This window comes from Artibeus jamaicensis, unplaced genomic scaffold (genome assembly GCF_021234435.1).
Source record: "Artibeus jamaicensis isolate MK-2021 breed Jamaican fruit bat unplaced genomic scaffold, CSHL_Jam_final contig_327, whole genome shotgun sequence".
In the NCBI taxonomy this organism is placed as follows: domain Eukaryota; kingdom Metazoa; phylum Chordata; class Mammalia; order Chiroptera; family Phyllostomidae; genus Artibeus; species Artibeus jamaicensis.
Genome location: NW_026521772.1, coordinates 208,879 through 228,618, shown reverse-complemented (window position 1 = coordinate 228,618; position 19,740 = coordinate 208,879). Strand labels below are relative to the sequence as shown.

At 43.6% G+C, this 19,740-nt stretch overlaps 2 protein-coding genes and 2 non-coding genes across 5 annotated transcripts in view; 1 reads left to right on the top strand and 3 right to left on the bottom strand.

The window, feature by feature from the left end:
• Positions 1-75: 75 nt before the first annotated feature.
• Positions 76-12,555, top strand: CENPL (centromere protein L). Of its 2 annotated transcripts, none has more exons than XM_037145541.2 (5): positions 76-736; positions 1,332-1,508; positions 3,583-3,834; positions 8,058-8,600; positions 11,007-12,555. In XM_037145541.2, the coding sequence occupies exons 2-5, from the start codon at positions 1,335-1,337 to the stop codon at positions 11,076-11,078; spliced, it is 1,041 nt and encodes a 346-aa protein (XP_037001436.2). In that variant the 5' UTR covers positions 76-736; positions 1,332-1,334; the 3' UTR covers positions 11,079-12,555. The 2 variants fall into 2 exon arrangements, with proteins under 2 accessions (XP_037001436.2, XP_037001437.2); XM_037145542.2 differs by lacking the exon at positions 11,007-12,555 and adding an exon at positions 8,976-9,062.
• A 1,494-nt stretch (positions 12,556-14,049) lies between these two features.
• The window catches only part of KLHL20 (kelch like family member 20), a 35,396-nt gene continuing 29,705 nt past the window's right edge, over positions 14,050-19,740 (bottom strand). Inside the window, exon 12 of the mRNA XM_037145535.2 lies at positions 14,050-18,173. Coding sequence (XP_037001430.1) covers positions 18,089-18,173 — 85 coding nt within the window. The 3' untranslated portion in view covers positions 14,050-18,088. The remainder of the gene's footprint in view (positions 18,174-19,740) is intronic.
• Positions 18,357-18,461, bottom strand: LOC119049718 (U6 spliceosomal RNA). The gene has a single exon (XR_005082588.2). It is a non-coding gene; the product is annotated as a U6 spliceosomal RNA (small nuclear RNA).
• LOC119049730 (small nucleolar RNA SNORA32) lies at positions 18,852-18,971 on the bottom strand. Its single transcript, XR_005082598.1, has one exon. It is a non-coding gene; the product is annotated as a small nucleolar RNA SNORA32 (small nucleolar RNA).

Here is a 19,740-nt window from a genome sequence, read left to right as displayed (position 1 = left end):
TTAAGATTACGGTAAGCACAAGCAACCAATCGGCGTAGAGGAGCTGGCGCCATGCTCAGTGTGGCCGGAAGTTGGAAGGAAAGCATCACGTCCTTAGGAAAGGGCGCAGTAGCGTCGTCGCGCAACCGCAGCGCCTTCGGAGACATTAAGGCGCTCGAACCTGCCCTCAGTAAAAATGGCTACCACTACGGCTTCACTGACTTCGAATTGGCGCTCTGGAGGCTTCCGGTGACGGGCGCTGAGCGAGGCGGGAAACAGTTTTAAACTGAGGCGGTGTCTTGGGAGTCTATTGCGGCTTCTCAACGGCGGGATTTTCCAGCTGGCCTTGCTTGGCACCCGAGGGGCTCAGGTGCAAAGTGCGAGGCGGGACACACTGTTCCCCTCCTCGGGCAGAGGCCGACTCGGCAGGAGCGAGGGTGGCAGAGCTGGGCGTCTGGCTGTGCGGAAATGTCACTCGGGGTGAAGTCGCGGGACTCTCCTGGCGTCTGAGGAAGCGGAGGTCTCCGTAGCGGGCACGTTTGTGTCCCTGGTGAACCCGCTTGTCGTGGAGCGCAAGAGAATTTGGGAGCGACAAGTGTTCCTCCGGCCTCGCCGTTAGCTGCCATTTGGGCGGCCTTCCCTCCACCCCGCTCCCCCAACTTCTGGGGACTTCAGCCTGGACGAAGTGTTGGGTCCAGTTTTGAAGAATGATTGGTGAAGCCGGCATGGGTGACAGCGTCGTCACGGCACTTCATTGGTAAGGTGCTTTGTAGTGGTCCGGGACTGGCAGTGAACTTGACATTTCAATCTGTTGTGTGGTTGTCATCTTTACACTTTTGGGCGTTTCGGTGTGTTTCCCTCTGTGTCCCCGGCTGAGGCCTGGGGTTCACTTCAGGGCTTGGTGGCGATTGTAGAAAAGCGACTGGAGTCAGGGTTGCTTCCTCCACTGACGCAGCACAAGAAAAACAAGCGGAGCTGTAATCGTGTGCTCTGCCCAGAGGACATGGCAGGAGAGTTGGCGAATTTTAAACTAATTTTTAAAATTTAAGAAACTATTTAGTAAATAGACATCCTATACCCGGGTTTTGGATTTTATGTATTCACTTATGTTTGGCTGGTATGCAACATTATATTAGTGATATTAGCTTTAGGTGTACAATGTAGTGATCCGACATCTGCATTTTCTGCAACGTGATCATCTCACTAATTCTAGTACAGCACGTGTCACCCTGTGCCCTTTGACAATAACAGTGACTATGATCCCTTCACCTTTTTCACCCCTACTGACCCCCTGCCCTCAGGCAATTAACTTTCTGCTGGTTAGAATTCTGGTTTTCTTTCTTTTTATGTAGACCATGGATTCCCACAGTACACGGCGATCAACTCCCAGACGAAGGGCATCCGCAAGGCTGAAGGAGTACGTCCTAGGTGCCACCCCTCTGCAGAAGCGGCTGGAGTCGGCCCGGAAGCAGACCTCACTCGCCGCGACCTCGCCTCCACGGAGGATTCCCCAGAGGTCGCAGTTGCGGGTATGCTTTTCCTGTGCCTTCGTGTCCCGCAATAACTGAGAATAAGCGTGAGCCACACATTTCAATTTTTGGTGCTCTTTCTATTGTTAGTGTTTTCTCAGTCACTCATGTAATAAAATAAACGAGAAATAGCTAGAAGAAACATTTATGTATACTATTAGTACCTGCTTCATTCTGTCTTTTAATCTTCTTTAATCTGGAACATTACCACACTATGTCTTCTGTGGCGTTAACATTTCTGAAGAGGATGGTCTCCTCCTCTCCCCTTTTGAAATAGAATATCCTTCACTTTATATGTGTCTGACGTTTCTGCTCGTGATGAGGTTGAGTCGAGTACTCTCGGCTGGGACATACTGTGGGTGCTGCTGTCATGTCCTGGGGGAGTGACCGCTGGTGCCACACAGGTGATGTTCATTTTAGTTGTCCTGTCAAGGTGCTGTCCAGTACTTACGGTGGGCAGACACTTTAAGATAACACAGGCATCATGATACTCGCCTGAATTTCCTCATAGGCTTAACCTCCATTGAAAATTATTGCCTGGCCCCATCTTCCCCATGACACTTGCAAGATGATGATTTTTCATCTCCGTTTCCTCCATGCTTACCAACCAGCTTTCGGCATTCTGTTTGAAGCCCTTCTCCTTTCTGTTCCATGTATTTATCTGTCAGTGAGAATTCATGAATTCCTGTTTTTTGAATTTTTGTAACTCATTACCAAGTTATTTTGGGGTTTAAATTGGCCCAGATTTCTCTGGTGGCATCATGCACTCTTCTGATCATTCTTAAGTGACCCTGAAGGTATGGCCCATCAGTAGTGTGTAATTTTACTGCAGCACAAAGTAAAGCCCTAGACAATGCGAGCTTGGGTGTGGCTTTGAGTCACCTGGCAGGGAGCAGGCTGAAAGGCACTCACCTGTCGCGTTATTTTGTTGTCTCGTCTGTGCTCTGTGCCCAGTATCTTTTGGGATGTGAGAAAATTTTTGCTTCTTTGTGAAAATGTCCTTAAAGAAAAATTAACTAGTGCTGGTAATGAAAAGTGATAGCTGCTAACCAGAGACAGACATTGCATATAGATTAAAGTTTGGAATGTCCAATTCGGTGCTCCCTTGTGTCTATGATGCAAATAATTTTGCCATACATGTTGATTGTAATAAGAAAAAAAACTTATAATGTTTATGTAGAAGTTTATAACCATTTTTGTGAGTTCTCTAGTCAGAGCAAATGGTTTTGTAAGTAGGCAACGGTAGTGAAAGTTCTCAAAGATAGCTGTGAGACGGAGGAAGTATGCAGGGATTGTTAGAAAACCCCAATTCAGGGTAAAACTGGGAGCCGTACGTGTCTGTGAAGATGCTGGATAATGCCGTAGAGCCGACACAGATGAAGCGCTTTTGTGTCTGATGGTGCCTGAGGCCCTGACAGCATGGCGAAGATACTCCCCGGTACCTTTGGTTTAATCTACTGAATGAGGCATTGGGCCAGAGAGTGGGTTTGCTGCCAGCAGCTTAAAAATTAATTCAAACTGGTCAGATTGGTTGCTCTAGGAATAAGTACTATTTCCACATCTGTAATTTTAAGTTTCTAAAAGTGAAACATAAAAGTTCATTCACCAAATGCTTATTGAAACACCTGTTCTAGACGGCACTGTTCTAGGTGCTGAAATGTTAACAGGGCCTAAAATAAACCAAGTCCCTGATTTCATCAAACACATACTCTAGTAGGGAAGACAGGCAATAGAAATCAGACAAATCCATGATATCAGAGAGTAATAAATGCTGTGAAAGTTTGGAGTGGGTGTGGGTGCTTTAGACAGGGTGCCTCTAGTGACTTTGGGCGGAGAGCTGATTGAAGGAAAGGGACTAGCCGTGTGAACACCCACGGGAAGAGAAGGCCAAAGGGAAGGTGCAGCAAAGGGAAGGCCTATCCCAGGATCTTCAAAGAGCCTTGTAAACTCCAGTTTGGCTGGGGCGCAAAGATCAGGTACCCAGTCACAGATTTATGTTATATACTATGATTAAGTTTTTACTTACTAAAGTTTCCTAATTCTTAAGCCTCTTTTGTTGTGATTTTTTTTTTAGGAAGATGTTGATCCTCAAAAGGTTGCATTCCTTCTGCATAGGCAGTGGACTCTGTATAGTTCGACGCCCCTGTATAAGTTCTCCTACACTAGTCTCAAAGAGTACTCGAAACTCCTGAGTGCATATATTGCTGCTGAAAAGCAGAAAGGACTTGCCGTGGAAGTGGGCGCAGACTTGAACCTCAGAGTGAGTTTCTCTACTCTCCAGGGAGTGAAAGGAACACACAGGGACCCCGACACAGTTCTCGTCCAGGTACAGTGTGTAAACAGTGCTTGGTTCCGCGGGGAAAAGAATCTGCCTTGTTTGGGTTTGAAGATTGTTGTGATTTCTACTGGTTTTAAATTTTTTAAGCTCATGATTTATGACTCTTTTTGTCTGATTTGACCAAATTAAAGTAATTAGATGTGGTCAACTTTTTTTTTTTTAATTTATTTTTTAAATTGATTATGCTGTTACAGTTGTTCTATTCCCCCCTTCATTCCCCTCCCCCCTGCCCCCCCATCCCCACCATTACCCCCCTTTAGTTTATGACCATGTGTCTCAAGTCCTTTAGATTCTATATTTCCCATGCTATTCTTGCCCTCCCCATCTATTTTCTATCTACTGTCTATGCTACTTATTTTCTGTACCTTCTACCCCCATCTCCTCCTCCCACTCCCCCTGTTGCTAACCCTCCTTGAGATCTTCATTTCTATGTCTCCACTCCTGATCTAGCTGTCCTTTTAGTTTGCTTTTGTTTTAGGTGTGGTTGTTAATAACTGTGAGTTTGTTGTCCTTTCACTGTTCATGTTTCTTTAACCTCTTTTTCTTAGATAAGTCCCTTTAACATTTCATATAATAAGGGCTTGGTGATGATGAACTCCTTGAATTTGATCTTATCTGAGAAGCACTTTATCTGTCCTTCCATTCTAAATGAAAGTTTTGCTGGATAGAGCAATCTTGGTTGTAGGTCTTTAGATTTCATGACTTGGAATACCTCTTTCCAGCCCCTTCTTGCCTGTAAGGTCTCTTTTGAGAAATCTGCTGACAGTCTGATGGGGACTCCTTTGTAGGTGGTTGTCCCCTTAGCTCTTGCTGCTTCTAGGATTCTCTCCTTCATTTTAATTTTGGCTAATGTAATTATGATGTGTCTTGGTGTGTTTCTTCTTGAGTCCAACTTTTTTGGTACTCTCTGAGCTTCTTGGATTTCTTGGAAGTCTATTTCCTTTGCCAGATTGGGGAAATTTTCTTTTATTATTTGTTCAAATAAGTTTTCCACTGGTGGCTGTGCCTTTCCCCCTTCTGGTACCCCTATAATTCGGATATTGGAGCATTTAAAGATGTCCTAGAGGTTCCTAAGACTCTCCTCATTTCTTTGAATTCTTGCTCCTTGACTCTTTTCTGTTTGGCCATTATTTGCTTTCTTCTGGTCCACTCCATTGATTTGAGTCCCAATTTCCTTTTCATCGCTATTGGTTTTCTGTGGAATTCCATTCATTTCCATTAGTTTAGCCTTCATATGTTTCTCTAATTTGTGGCTATAATCAACCAGATCTGTGAGGATCCTGATGACCAGTGTTTTAAATTGTGCGTCTGAGAGTTTTGCTATTTCTTCGTCGCTTAGATTTATCTCTGGGGCTTTGAGGTCTTCTTGCGACATTTTGGTCTGTTCTGGCCCTTTAAGTGAGAGAAGCGGCGCCTTGGAACTCCCAGGTCGCTGGGTTGTGACGCTGTATGTGGAGGCGTGGTCAGAGTGGGGAAATGGCGGCGCCCTCTACCGCCGTGTGCCGCGGGTACGCTGGGCCCCGGTCCAACCGCCCACTCCCTCGCCTGTCCGCTCATGCTCAAATAGGCGACCGCAGTCAACACGCAGCACCGCCTCCCCACTGTCTCCTCTGCAGTCGCTCACCTGGTGGGTTGCTCGGTCGCTCACTAGGTCCAATCCTGCGTTTGGAACCCGTGCGTCTGGATTCGCGCGTCTGGATTCCGCGCCTGGGTCGTCCGACCGAGTCCTCCTGTGCAACCCCTCACCAGATGCCGGTTTCGCCCCTTACCGGTCGGGCTGAAGAATTTGTTGTTTACGGACTTCCGAAAAGTTCAATTTTCCGTGTTCTGGTTGTGTTTTCTGATGCTAATATTTAGTTGTCCCTAAACTTGGTTGTGTGAGAAGGCACGGCACATCCACCTATACCTCCATCTTGGCGGAAGTCAGATGTGGTCAACTTAACAGAAGTTTTTTTCTATTACAATACAGGGTGGGGCAAGAGTGGCTTTACAGCTGTGAGTAGGGGAAACAGTTTATTCTTGTGTAATCATTTATTAGTCACTGTATTAATTTCCATGTGAGCAACTGTAAAACCTACTTTCGCCCCACACTGTGTAAGCATTAGAAAACTTTGAAAATACATGAAATACAAAGAAAGTTAAAAACCACAGTTTAACATTTTGGTATCCATCTTTTTTGTCAGTATACAATCTGAATAGGTCTACATCTATTAAAGAAATTGAATTAATAATTAGTAACCCTTCAAAACAAAGCACCAGGCTCAGATGGATTCACTGGATTCTATCAGATGCGTAAGGAAGCAAGCCTAGCAGTTATCTACATTCTCTGTCCGAGAGCAGACGCAGAGGGAATGCTTTCGAACTCATTCTGTGAGGTCAGCGTTCTGCTAAACCAAAGCCAGACAAGACATTAGAAGAAAAAACTACAAACCAACCTTTTGTAAACATAGATGCATGTATTTGGCTACTTGTATCAAGATTGGGATCACAGTGCCCATACTTACTTGCATTATGGCTTTTTTACTAATAATGTTGAAGATAACTATTCATATCATTAGGAAGTTTATAGTTCTGTGGTTTTTACTGGGATTAAATTCCAGAAGTAGAATTTTAACAAAAATGTAGCCTATTACACATCGTGATATCACAATAAGTTACTCTCAGAAATGTAACATTTTACATTCCTTCCTATATGCAATGTATAAAAGTAATATGATTAATGTCTGATTCATTAAGAAACAGGATTTTTATGGCTGAGTAGAACTCCACTGTGTAATGTGCCACGGTTGTTTTATCCACTCATCTACTGATGGACACTCGGGCTGCTTCTGTATCTCGGCGATTGTAAATAACGCTGCAGTGAACATAGGGGTGCTTATGTTCTTTCGAATTAGTATTTTGGGTTCCTTCAGATCTGTTCCCAAAAGTGGGATCACTGGGTCATAAGGCAGATCCGTTTTTAATGTTTTAAGGTATCTCCATACTGCTTTCCAGAGTGGCCGCACCAGTCAAGTTTAATGAAACCATCTATGAATATCTGGAAGGCAGGTTTTTCTTGTCATTGACAAATTCAAAATCCGAAGTTTTAGTCAGTCTGCTGGAAAATAGAATCAAAATTCTGAAAGAGCTCAGTGGATCGACACAATGGGCAAATTGAAAGAGATCGAAATTTTAATAGGGGAAGCTTACTGTCTCAGTAGAGGCTGGGTCGGGATTTACCGTTAACACCGACACAGTATGTCGGGCTCTGATTTATGGAAAGCTGTCGCCTAAAACCCAGAAAACTGCTGCAGTCTAACGTTATATTGACAGGAGTGTAACCTAGGTTAGAGCTGATGGTAGTCCTGTAATCAGACCCTTTTGAAGAGATTATATTTGCTTACGTTCACCCATAGAGAATTTCAGAGAGGAGTGACCCGGGTTATGTGGGACTTGAACACATGTCACAGGAGGACGGGTCGGAGATATGGGAGATACTGAACATGGCAGTGCGTGTGGCAGGGACCATCAAGTATTTGAAGGGCGTTTCCCGTGGGATAGACATCACATGTTGCGTGGTTCTTCATGCATGTGAGGAGGAAAGCAGAGCCAGTGGGTGGAAACTGGGCCCCGCATGGGAGCGCACTGGGAGGGCGTAGAAAGAGCTGCCTCAGCAAGGGCCGAGGTTTTCTTCAGTGCAGGAGCTCGAGCACATCGCATTTGTGCAGTAAAGCTGTCCTTCCTAAAGGGGAGGTTTTCTTGTGTGATACTGTGCCTGGTTGTACATAGGGGCGCCCTTTATTTTGCGTTTTGGGTGTATGAAGATCTTGCCATGTACCATGTCTCTAGTGTGTAAGAATATTAGGAAAGAGCTCGGGGAACTTGATAAACCCTAATCATGATTAAGGGCACTGTTCTCTGTGTTTTTTCATAAGTAATATAGCTTCTTATTTTTTAATATACTAATTAATTTTGAGATGATGTAATTGAGGAGTAAATTTACATTTAAAGAGTATTTTTCTAATTTATTTTTTAGAGGGGAAGGGAGGGAGAGAGAGAGGGAGAGAAACATCGATGTGAGCGGGGCATCAACGGGCTGCCTCTGGTATGCGTCCCGACCGTGACCTTTTGCTTCGTGGGGTGATGCCTAACCCACTGAGTCATGCCGGTCAGGGCAGGAGTAAGTGTGCTTGTGAACTTAAAGAGCCTGTTTTTATTCTCATCCTTTGTAGATTCTGTCAAAATCTCAATTGCCGTCTGAGAGCAGAGAGGGCAAAGTGCTGTGGACCGGTTGGCTCTGCTGCGTGTTTGGAGACAGTCTCCTGGAGACCGTCCCAGAGGACTTCACCTGCCTGCCCTTATTCCTGACCAGTGGCGCAGAGGCCAACACCGCCCTTGTCGGAACCTGGTTTCAGAAGACTTTCGACTGCTGTTTCAGTCCCTTAGCCATCAATGCGTTCAATCTTTCCTGGATGGCGGCTATGTGGACGGCGTGCCAAGTGGACCGCTGCGTGGCCCCCACGGAATTCCTTTGGTCCGTACCCTGTAGCCCTCAAAGTCTGGACATTTCTTATGCCATACATCCGGAAGATGCCAAAGCTCTGTGGGACGGTGTCCACAAAGCATCTGGGGAAGTCACCCAGGAGGAAGTCGACTTATTCATGGACTGCCTTTGTTCACATTTCCATAGGCATTTCAAAATTCATTTATCAGCCACAAGATTGGTTCGTGTTTCAACATCTGTAGCTTCAGCCCACACTGATGGAAAAATAAAGGTTAGTTTGAACAAATCTAGTTAAGTAATTCTTCCTTATTGTTGCAGTTTTCAAAGTGTATGGTAATTGTATTTTCCACGTGGAAGAAACACACTGAATATCTACCAATTCAAGGCAGTAGAGAGATTTTATTTTATGCTTTATAAAAGATTTACTAAAAATTCTTTAACTTTCTCGATTCAGCTTTATTATGGAAAGAGACTGTGCTGTGTGCTACAGATTTTGGTAATGATATGAATTATTCTGTAGTAACTTTGAGACTTCCAAAATAGTTTCTTGTCAAACTTCGCAGTAATCAGAGAGAGTATTTCATATCTTAGATAAGAAAACTATAGCCATAAACATACAACCTGAGATACTATCTTTATATTTTAGGCTTTTCCATCCCTGCTGGAAAAGAAATAATAAAGTCATTGTTTTACTGTTTATGAAGTCCTCTTAGAGGAAGTATCAGAAATGACCTGAGAGTAGGCCCTTCGATAGAGTAAAACCCAACCACCATGAACACTCAGTGAGTATTGTTTTTGCCACCGTGCTAGGAGTCTGATGTGTCCCAGGAGTGATCTCAGAGTAACCCTGCTGTTCGGTGTTCTTACCCACATTTTAGTTTTAAACGAGGCCAAGATAGGCTTGAGCACACATGCCAGGTAGTTTAGTAGGGGTGGGGTGGGGGGGACGATCCGAATGCTTATTTCCCAGGTTCTAGGAGGTCCAGACTGGGTTTGTAAGCGCTCCGTCCGTGCTTTCCAAACTGAGGGCACAGTGCAGCAGGAGGCTGGGAAATAATTCTGATGGGAAGAGGCCAGCTTTCAAAACAAGAAAAATAGAAATTATAAAAATGAAAGTATCATGTGTGGTAAGGGTATTCCTCATTTGTACTGGGTCATGATGTTAAATTGATTTCTTACTATGATTTACAGTAAGAAATTTACAAGATTATACTATGCCCTGTGATTTGGACATTATAAAGGTAAATGCCACTTTAGCCCCTCAGAATTCAACGTTTTCGAAGTCCTTGTGTCGCTGGTGGCAAGCACAAGGCTCACAGGCTGAATCCAGCTTCCCCCTTGTTTCATCCGGCCCAGCACCTTGCTTCTACCCGGCGGCAGCGCCAAGCTCCTTAGCCCTAGTTAAGCAGTAAATTACATTTACACAATGCTAAAGTTACATTCGGCCCTTTGAAGGTAACCGTGAGGCCGATGTGGCCCCTGGTGAAAATGAGTTCAACACTCCTGCCTTATATATCTAAAAGTTTTGTTTCCATATGCATACACCCTGTTAGTAAACTACATTTAAATACTATTTTATATGATGTGCTGTTATCCATCTATGTGTATGAGGGTGGTCCTTAAACACATTTATCTGGTCTATTCTAAATCTAAGATTAGGCTCTTAGATTAGTGATAAAAGACTGCAACTGGCTCTGAGGTTCAAATAACCCCACGTTGAAAGCTAACATTTATTAAGCGTCAGATTGTGCCCGGCATTATTAAGCATTCAGTGCATATTGTCTCCGCTTGCCTTCACAACAACCTGTATACGTAGTCTGTAAATTTGCATCACTTATAAAGAGGAGACAGTGACACAGGGCGAGCAGGTGCCCTATGATCACACAGCTAGTAAGTGGAGTTGGAATTTGAACTCAAAAGCTCATGCTTTCAACTACAACGCTGCGCTACCTCTCAGAACTTTGGAGTTAATGTATTAGCCAGGTTTCTGCCATCTGCTTCATTTCTGCAAGATACATTTGGAATTGTGTGTCCCTTTGAGAAGAAGGAAGCTGTGGAACCTCTTCTAGAAAATGAAGATACTCAATTTGCTTATAAGTCCAAGGGGTTCATAGATGTCCCTTCCCTCACTCTCTAGGTTGATCGTTAGCCCAAGCACGGAAGCCAGGATAAATAAGAACCCTAGTCTAATTACTTCTAAGCACCATTGACTATAGTTGTAAATTTATTACAGTTTCTAGTCTTCATTAGGTAAAATTCATTTGACTTAGAGCAGCAGTAGTTTTGAGTTCTGTATTTGCAAGCTAAGATATGAATAGTAGTATTCATATGGAATTTAAAATGCCTTGTAAGCCCTAGCTGGCATAGGTCAGTGGACTGAGCATGGGACCGAGAACCAAAGAATCACGGTTTGATTCCCAGTCAGGGCACATGCCTGGGTTGCAGGCCAGTTCCCAGCAGGGGACACATGAGAGGCAAACACACATTGATGTTTCTCTCCCTCTCTCCTTCCCTTCCCCTCTAAAGACAAATAAATAAAAATCTTCAATAAGTAAATAAATAAAATGCCTTGCAGATATGGAATTTAAAATAACCTTGGAGTATGTATTCAAATATAAATTCCTTTGTTATCATAATTCTGTTTTAATTTTAAATGTTGCCCTTTCTTTCTTTTCAGATTCTGTGTCATAAATACCTTATTGGAGTGTTGGCGTATTTGACAGAACTGGCCATTTTTCAAATTGAATGAGGCCTTGTGAGCACGATACATTATAGATTATATACCTTCTTCTCCTGGATCGTTTGCCTAGCTGCTGTGCTGAGAGGGACCGCGGGGAGAGACGGCCCGTCTGCGTCTGTGTCCCCACAGCGCCTTTGCAGGTGCCCAGAAGGCTGCCAAGCAGGATCCCGAAGAACAGGAGGTGGCGGGGGGTGAGCCCCAGCCAGCTGCTCCTGGGACGGCCACGGTGCTCGGGACGCCGGTCTGTGCAAAAGGCTGAGTGTGATTTGTTGGTTATCTTCCTAAGAAATAGGGAATGTTTATTATATCAGCTTTTAGAATTCAAACGAGATACCGCTAATATTCAGTATTTCTGAGTTGTGTCTGTAAAACTTTTAACCCCTTGTAAGCATTTTAGACTTGTGTTCGGAGAGAATTTCTGTCTTACAAAGACATTCTCCTAGCACCATTTTGCTGTGGAGAACTCGCAATCAAAAACTAAACTAAAAGATGAGTGTAGGTTTTTAAAACCACTAATATGCCTTTCTTTTTAATATTCTGTCCTTATTGCAACGTTGCATTAAATAGTCACTTTTAAACGGAAGCAGTGTGTTTATCAGTGTCTTGGTGGCAGATCGTTAATGGACGCCTCAGGAATGGGGAGTCGGGGCTTTTTCTCTAGCACAGCGGTTTCAAACCACGAATTACGCAGCCACAGTCATACAATTGGAAGGCACTGGTGAACCTCTTTGGAGGGCAGAGACTTTCCTAACTTTCATGTCCATAATTTTGCTCTAAGCACAGTGCTTAGTAAATAACTGGAGAAAAATGAATGAATTTTAACCAACTCTTTCATTTTATAGATGAAAATATACCAACTTTAGAGATTTGCCCAAGAGGTTATATCTAAATCTCTGCTTTTTATCAATCGTAGCTGAGCATAGGAAGGTTTTATGTTAGAAACCAAGTTTTTAAAAATCTTGTTTAGAGGAGAGTAACTTTAATAGGTTATCATTCTAAAAACAAATACTAGCTTTGGGAGTGTGGTGTTATTTCACAGATATTGGAATCAGCAGAGGTAGGAGAAGCAGCAGGGGTTCGGAGTCAGACATTCATTGAACTGACATTAAGCTTCTGCTCTGCACTTAGAGTTGTGTTGGGTAACAGGGCTGTAGCAGGGAAGGCAAAAGAGATCCCTGTCCTGTGGGAATGACTAATGGAGGGAGCCAGAGGAGAACCGATTTCCTGCGGAGACGAGGGCTGTGAAGGAAATAAGGCTGTACGCTAGGACGGAGGGTGATGGGCGGGCCTGGTCTAGGGACAAGTGTCCAAGAAGGGCCCTCTGAGGGAGTGACAGGTGAGCTGAGCCCTGGGTGATGAGCGGGAACCACCAGGGGAAGATCTGAGGACAGCCGTGTCTGGCTGGTGGCACCACCGGAGCGCAGGCCCTGGGGCAGGTGAGGGCTCAGCCTGTTGAAGGAGCAGAGGGAGTGTGTGCAGCGGAACGCAGTGGGTGAGAGCGGGAGGTGTGGGGCGGGGCTGCGGGGCTGGCTCGGGGCTGCGGGGCTGGGGCCGCAGAACTTCTTCCGAGTGTGGTGTCTCCCAGCAGTTGGCTGGGCGCCTGGCTGCCCAGAAGAGCAATGACGTTTCCCAGCCTTTCCCATTGGTCTCTGAGTTCTGACCCAGGGTGTGTCAGTGTTGTGCAGAGCTTCCAGGATTCTTCCTTAAAACACGGTGGGCTTGTACAGGCCTTGCTCGTCTTCCACCTTTGCTGCTTGGAACACGTATTGACTGCAACTCCAGCTGCTCCTTTAGGTCGCAGGGATGAGGGTCGGGTCCTGGGGACTGGGGGACAGGGCCTGGAAGGGGGTTGTGCCCAGATGGCTTCTTGAAACTGAACCCCAGTACCAGCCTTGGGTGGTCTCCCTCCAGACTTATGTTGTCAGAGAAGCGAACTTCCCTCGTGTTTCAGCCATTGATGTTTTGGATCTCTCGCCCCTAATAACCAGACCGAATCCTGATACAGAGAAGCAAGAATCACATCACCTAAGTTTTTGTAGGTACCGTGAAGAGATGGGGTTTTATACTAAATGCAATGGGAAGCACTGGAGTTTCAAGCAGGAGAGGAATTTAACCCACTTTGTATTTTATAAGGTATAGAATGAAACGTAGGTGAACAAGAGGGGGGAGGGAAAATAGTGACAAGGTTGTTAGAAATGCTACAACGTCTATTGAGAACTGAGCGGTTGTCAAAATTATGTGCGGTTTACCCTTTGACCCCCTACCCCACTTCTGGGATTCTGTCCCCAAACTTTACTGGCAAAAATACAAAATGGAGCCTGCGCAAAACTATTTATTACAACAATAAGGCTAAAAACAATCTAAATGCCCATCAGAGGGGGACTTGTTGAGTAAATTATGGTGTAGCTCCCAATAAATTACTACTTTGCAACTATAAAAAGGTTGGAGGAGAGTATTGAATACTGTGATAGCTAGAATCCATTATGTGAAAGCAAAGTGTGGGCAGAGTGTACAGGTTGGAAGGAATGGAGGAATATGTGTATTTCCTTACATTTTAAAAAAAGGAAGGACAAATCAAAAACTAGTAAAAGTGGTTATTAATAGGGGGAAGGAAGGAACTGGCTAGGGGAATAGGAATGAAAATCAAGGCTTCTCTGAATGTTCCCTGTTTATAGTTTAGAACCATATAAGTGGTTTATAAGATTATTAAACAAAATTAGGTCCAAAAGGAAAAAAACAAAGCAGTCCTTAAAAGCTGAAAATGAACTAAACATACTAAGTTCATGCTATTATCACACAAAGAATTCTTTTTAGTATCTGTAAATCCTTCTGTTTTGACTGCACACCGTCAATGGCCCATACCCTAGGAACAGAGGAACAGCAAAGGAATCTTAAATTGCATTCAGTTACATTTTTATTAACAGTGGTATTATTTTACCACTATTTATGATAAGATGAAACACGTAATTATAACAAAGTTTGGAACCAGATATACAGTGTAAGAGAAAAGATACACAAATTGTAAAGTCAGGTAGGCTAAGTACAAACTATATTATTAAATTTGAATTGGAAGTATCAGACTGAACTCATTTATTTTAGAAATGCAGAAGTTCTAAGTTTTGATGAAGTCCAGTTTATCAGTTTTTTCAACTTATTGTCCTTTTGGGGTTTTATCTAAAAAATCATTGCTTAACCTTAAGTCCTGAAGATTTACTGTTATGTTTTCTTCTAAGGATTCTGTCATTTTACCCTTAAATTTAGGTCTGTAATCCACTTTGGGTTACTTTTTATGTATGGTGTGAGGTGAGCATCCAAACTCATCACTGGGCATGTGGATACTCATTTGTTCCATCACCATTTACTGAAAAGATAATTTTCCCAATGAATTGTGTTACCTGTCTTAGAAGCCAGTTGGCTACGGATATTTACTTCTGGATTCTCCATTCTATTTAATTGATCTATATCAGTCTGTATGCCACCATTACACTGCCTGATTACTGTAGACTTGTGGTGCGTTTTAAAATCAGAAGGTATGCTTTTCTACCTTTATTCTTTTTTCAAGAATGTTTTGGCCATTCTGGGTCTTCTTCATTTTTATAAAAATTTTAGCATTTGTTGGTCAACTTCTATAAATCAGTTAACTGGGATATTGATAGTGATTGTTTTAAATCTGTAAATACATTTGGGGAGTATCATCATAATTTTATTAAGTTTTCCAATCTATGAACATGGGATACCTTTCCATTTATTGAAATCTTTCAAAGTTTCCTTCAACTGTGTTTTATAGTTTTCAGCATACAAGGATTGCATTTTATTAAATTTACTCCTAAATATTACTTTTTTATGCTACTTAGACTTGTTTCCTTATTTTGGACTGTTTGTTACTGATGCGCAGAAGTGCAATTGATTTTGTATATTGCTTTTGTGTCCTGTGACCTTGCTGAACTTCTTCACGCTAGTGTTTTCGGTGAATTCCGTATATTTTCTATATACAAAATTGGTGTCGTTTGTGAATAAAGAGTTTTACTTCTTAATTTCAATCTGAATGCATATTTCTTTTTTCATGCTAAATTGCTTTGCCTAGAATCTCAGTATTAGAAGAAATAGAAGTGATGAGAATCTGCATCTTGTTCCTGATCTTAACAAGAAAGCATTCAAATAGGATGTTAAGTAGGTGTCTCATAAGTGCCTTTATCAGCTTAAAGTGGCACTCTGCTATTCCTAATTTGTTGAGGGGGTTTTGTTATGGGTAGATGTTGAACGTTGTCAAATTTCTTTTTCTGCATCTGTTGAGACGATTCAGTTTTTGTTTTTACTCAAAACTACACTCCACTTCTGGTTTCCAGTGTCTTATGGAAGGATTTTTGAAGTTGCCATCCTGTCCTAGCCACAAGTAAACAGGTGAACAGATGGAAAAATAAACAAGTCTTCCTAGATCCCCAGGAGAGACGACCCAGGGCGGACTGCTGGCCCCGAGCCCGGCCGGGGAGACAGGCGAGCGCAGGGAGCCACGGCTTCCGGGGCAGAGACCGCACGCACCACACGGGCGCCAGGTGAGCAGACCGGAGCCGTGCCTGCTGGAGCGCTGCAGGCTCGGTGTGGGCAACTCTGAGAAGGACGCTTCCCGGGGGTCCAGGTACAGAGTGGCGGAATCACTGTGCAAATGAGTTAACGAAACGTCGTTTCACGGCAGTGTGTTTATTTCACTCGGTGAAAACTGACTTCACCAAACGCTTTGGCCAGTTGTGCAGTTCCTGGGTCTGTTCATGGATCGCGGCCACGTGAATGCTCCCACTGGGGACCCGTTTGTGCAGAGTCTCATCCCTAGAATTTTGTTCTTGTTAGTCTCCTCCTTTTCTCCCAACATAGGTAACACTAGAGCCATGAGAAGTATGTGATTTTGCCTTGAAGCCTGGCTGTTAATGATGGTACTGTAAGAATCTCGAAAATATTTAGTTTTTCAATGTAACTAACCTGGCTACTTAAGGTTAGTGTACCGGTTTCGGGTGGGCCTGCGGTGGCAGCGGGGCAGAGGAAGAGGAATGGAGGGGGCGTCTGGGCCACTGGTTTCTACCGGTGCTTCGTCACTGTCTGTTTACTCTGGGGGCTTCTGGGTTTCCACCTTAGAGCAGAGAAACGAGCGGGTGTGGGCCGGCTGACTGCTGCGTCCTTCCAGCCCCAAACCCTACGATTCTGAGTCCTGTCCCGGGAAGTAAGTTTGGTGCTTAGGAAATGTTATAGTAAACATTCATAACCAATGTATAAAAGAAACATTCATATAAGCATTAACATGTTATATATTAAACTTTTTATATAAAATAGAACTCTAGCTGGCGGTCCCTTTATTCCTTCAGGTTTGTGGAAGTACTTACAACTTTACACAAAAGAAACATAAGTGATATAGACACAGAAAATCTAAACAGCAAAGATACAAACATTAAAAATGTTTATGGTAAGTACTATCTTTATTTTAAAAAGTTATACATGCTAGAAAAAAGCATAAATGATACACGTAAACAATTGTTTACCAAATACTTATTTTTTTCCTTGTAAAGGTGCAAATGATTTTTAAATGTAAACACAAAAGTTGCCAAACATTTTTTAGTCGGGGGGGTGGGGGTGAGGAGAAGGTTATTCCTTTTGTTGTGGATAAAGTCTTGTTTAAAGATTTTCCCGCAAAAGGCCTCTGAACACAACGACCGCCATGAAGTGGTGTCATTTTCTCCTTAGACCTTTCTAACTGCTTCCCGGGTGCAATGAGGGAGAAGCAGTGACAGCGGCGGCACGGAGCGAGGGCTAGGACACACGGGTGCACAGAAGAACGAAGGCAGCAGTGAACCGGCTCCGTCGGCTCTACCCCGTCCCTGCCGTCCCCGGAACGGGGGAAGACTTTGTTCCCTGGAGGCCGTGCCTGCAGGGGCCCCTCCTCTTCGGCAGCCGTGCATCCAGGGCGAACTGCACAACAGCTCACTGCCGGGGAGGGGACGCCTGTTGGGAGCAGCACGAGAGCCGGAGAGGCTGCCTCGGTCAGCGGTTGTTTCTGAGCGAGAACTTGCGGGGCTGCGCGTGACAGCCTCGGGGGTCACAGAGCGTGAGAGTCGTCTGCTGCTTCTGGAGAGGCACTGAGCAGGGCTCTAGTTCAATCAGAAACTAGAATACTGTGGAAAAAAAAAGACGTTCAGTAGAGCAGAAAACAAGCTCATATGGAAAAAAGAAGCAGGTTGCAGAGTTCCACGGATGAAAACCGAGTCCTGGTTTCATTGATTTAATACCGACTTTTCGGACCATAAGACGCACTTAGGTTTCAGAGGAAAATTGGAAAAAAAAATTCGAAGCAAAAAATGTGGTAAAATATTTAATAACATAAATAACATGGGCCACCGCCCCCAGCGAGCCAGGCAAGCTACGTTCCTACTATAAAACACACCCCTCTTACCTCCCAAATTTGGGGAGTGTGTCTTATAGTCTGAAAAATAACGGTATTTCTTTTGAGTTGTACTAGTTAAAATGAGATGCTTCATTTTAAAAAAGATTTTCAAGTCTTCTGGTGCTTAGTGCAAGAACGATGGCTGACTTCCACACTGCGCATGTGACCTCTGTCACTGCAGTCCTGGTCGGGAGTGGGTGGAGTCACGAGGAATCACGGCACGGAGTGCTTAGAGTTAACAGCTGGGTCACGTGTAGCTCCTCCCTTACTAGCATTTTCAAACTTAGTATCTTAAAATAATATTTTAGTGCTTGGATATTTTTTTCTTTTTTGGTTAGGAGGAAAACTAAAAAAAAAAAATCCATGGAAATTTAAAACCAAAAATAAATGCTGTGCACAGGACTGAAAATTACTGTGCAAAAATGGCATCCTACGGGTGAAGTACTTTCACGGTGGTGATATTTGTATTTCCATAGGTTGAGGCACCGGCAAAGAATAAAATTTGTTCTAGCGTTTTCTCGAGCTGCAGAAAGCTCCAAAGTCAAAGTGCTCCGGAAGGCAGCGGGGCACCCACACCACGTCTTCTGGGCGTTCACCAGATGTGGGACTCACAGTGCGTCATTTTAATCACTCCCACACCGCCCCCCAGCCGACGGTAGTTCATCCCGCCGTACAGCCTGCAAGGAAAGGGAAGAGGCAAATTCAGGTTTCTAACTGGAAAAAGCACTTCCACAGCTAAGATGTTACTAAAACATTTTTCTCTTCTTTTTCCCCCCCGCAAATAGGCCTTTTTATTTACCACCATTAAATGTCTGAATTTAAACAGATTCTTGGACTGGGGACTCATATCCATCAGCTCGAAAACCACGGAACGCTTCACGACTTTGCGTCTCATCCTGTGACGGGGCCTGCTCATTCTCTCTGTGTCGTTCCAGTGTTAGTACCCATGCCGCCGAGGCGAGCACGGAAACATTCTTCTATGGTTTGTATCACAACTAACATTTTTCGCTCTCATCTATCGCTTCCAAAGATTAGAGCTGGAATCGAGCACTGGCAAGTGGCAGAATTATTTCAGACACTGAATGAAATGTTCTCATTTATAGGGGACTGTTTTAATAGGAGTAGACATGACTTTTGTAACTATTACTTTTCACATTCTAACTGTATGACTTTACACTTAGACTGCTAACAGTTATACAGAATCATCTCTTCTACATTTTTGTGTCTAATTTTGGCTCTGGCTATATTATTTTCATACTCACATTTTAATTTATATGTACATTTAGTGAGTAAAAAAAGTAATTTATATTTTTATATGTAATGTTTAATATGTAACATTAAACATATATAATGTTTAATGTTCTCAATAGGCTGAATGCTAGCAACACAGCAGAAAGAAAACTTGGTGGGAGAATATTTTGTGGTCACGTCCTCAGCACATGAGAAACTGCAACCTGAAAGCCTGGCAATGAACTTAACGAACAGGCTGTGAAAATGCAACGTAGAAGAAAAAGTGCTACAGTGTCATTAGTCTGTCATTATTGTGACCACTGAGCCACATACAGCCGTGAGAGAGACACAGAATCCAAAGAAGGTTACTTAAATATATGTAAGAGTTGTGGCTCTCCCAGAGATGAAGACGATGAAAGGAACACGGTGAATCCACTCCTTGAATCTCAACCTGATGAAAAATCCAAGTGGGGGCCTCGGGCTCTGTGTCAGGAAACGGACACTGAGAGTGTAACGCAGGGACTGAGAAACGAACCTTGTGGGACCCGTCACGGTCACGAGAAGTCTTCCAGAATGCTACCTCGGGGCGCACGTCCAGGCCGTGGCTGTGGGTGATGTGGCTGAGGGGACAGCCACCCTGGATCTGATTAGGCAGATGAGCCCAGTTCACTGAGAAAGGCCCCAGGTTGTGGGGAAGGTAAAAGTGTTTCCTCAGAAGGCCAGCATTTAGAACCGAGTACAAAGTGCCTCAAACTCACAATATTGATATTTCATGTTAAGTTTGAGAATGTTTGACATTTTATGTCTTTACAATGTTTAAGAAACATTGGAGTATGAAAGCATCCATCAGATTAGTTTGTGAATCAAGTATAAAACGTGATTGAGTCAAGATTTTAGAGGCTTAAGAGAATTATGCTAAATTTGTCAAAGTTACTGAATATTTAAAATAAATGCATGAGTCACCCTGATTTATGTGAATTTATAAGAACCACTTAAGTACTTAGCAAGGATTTG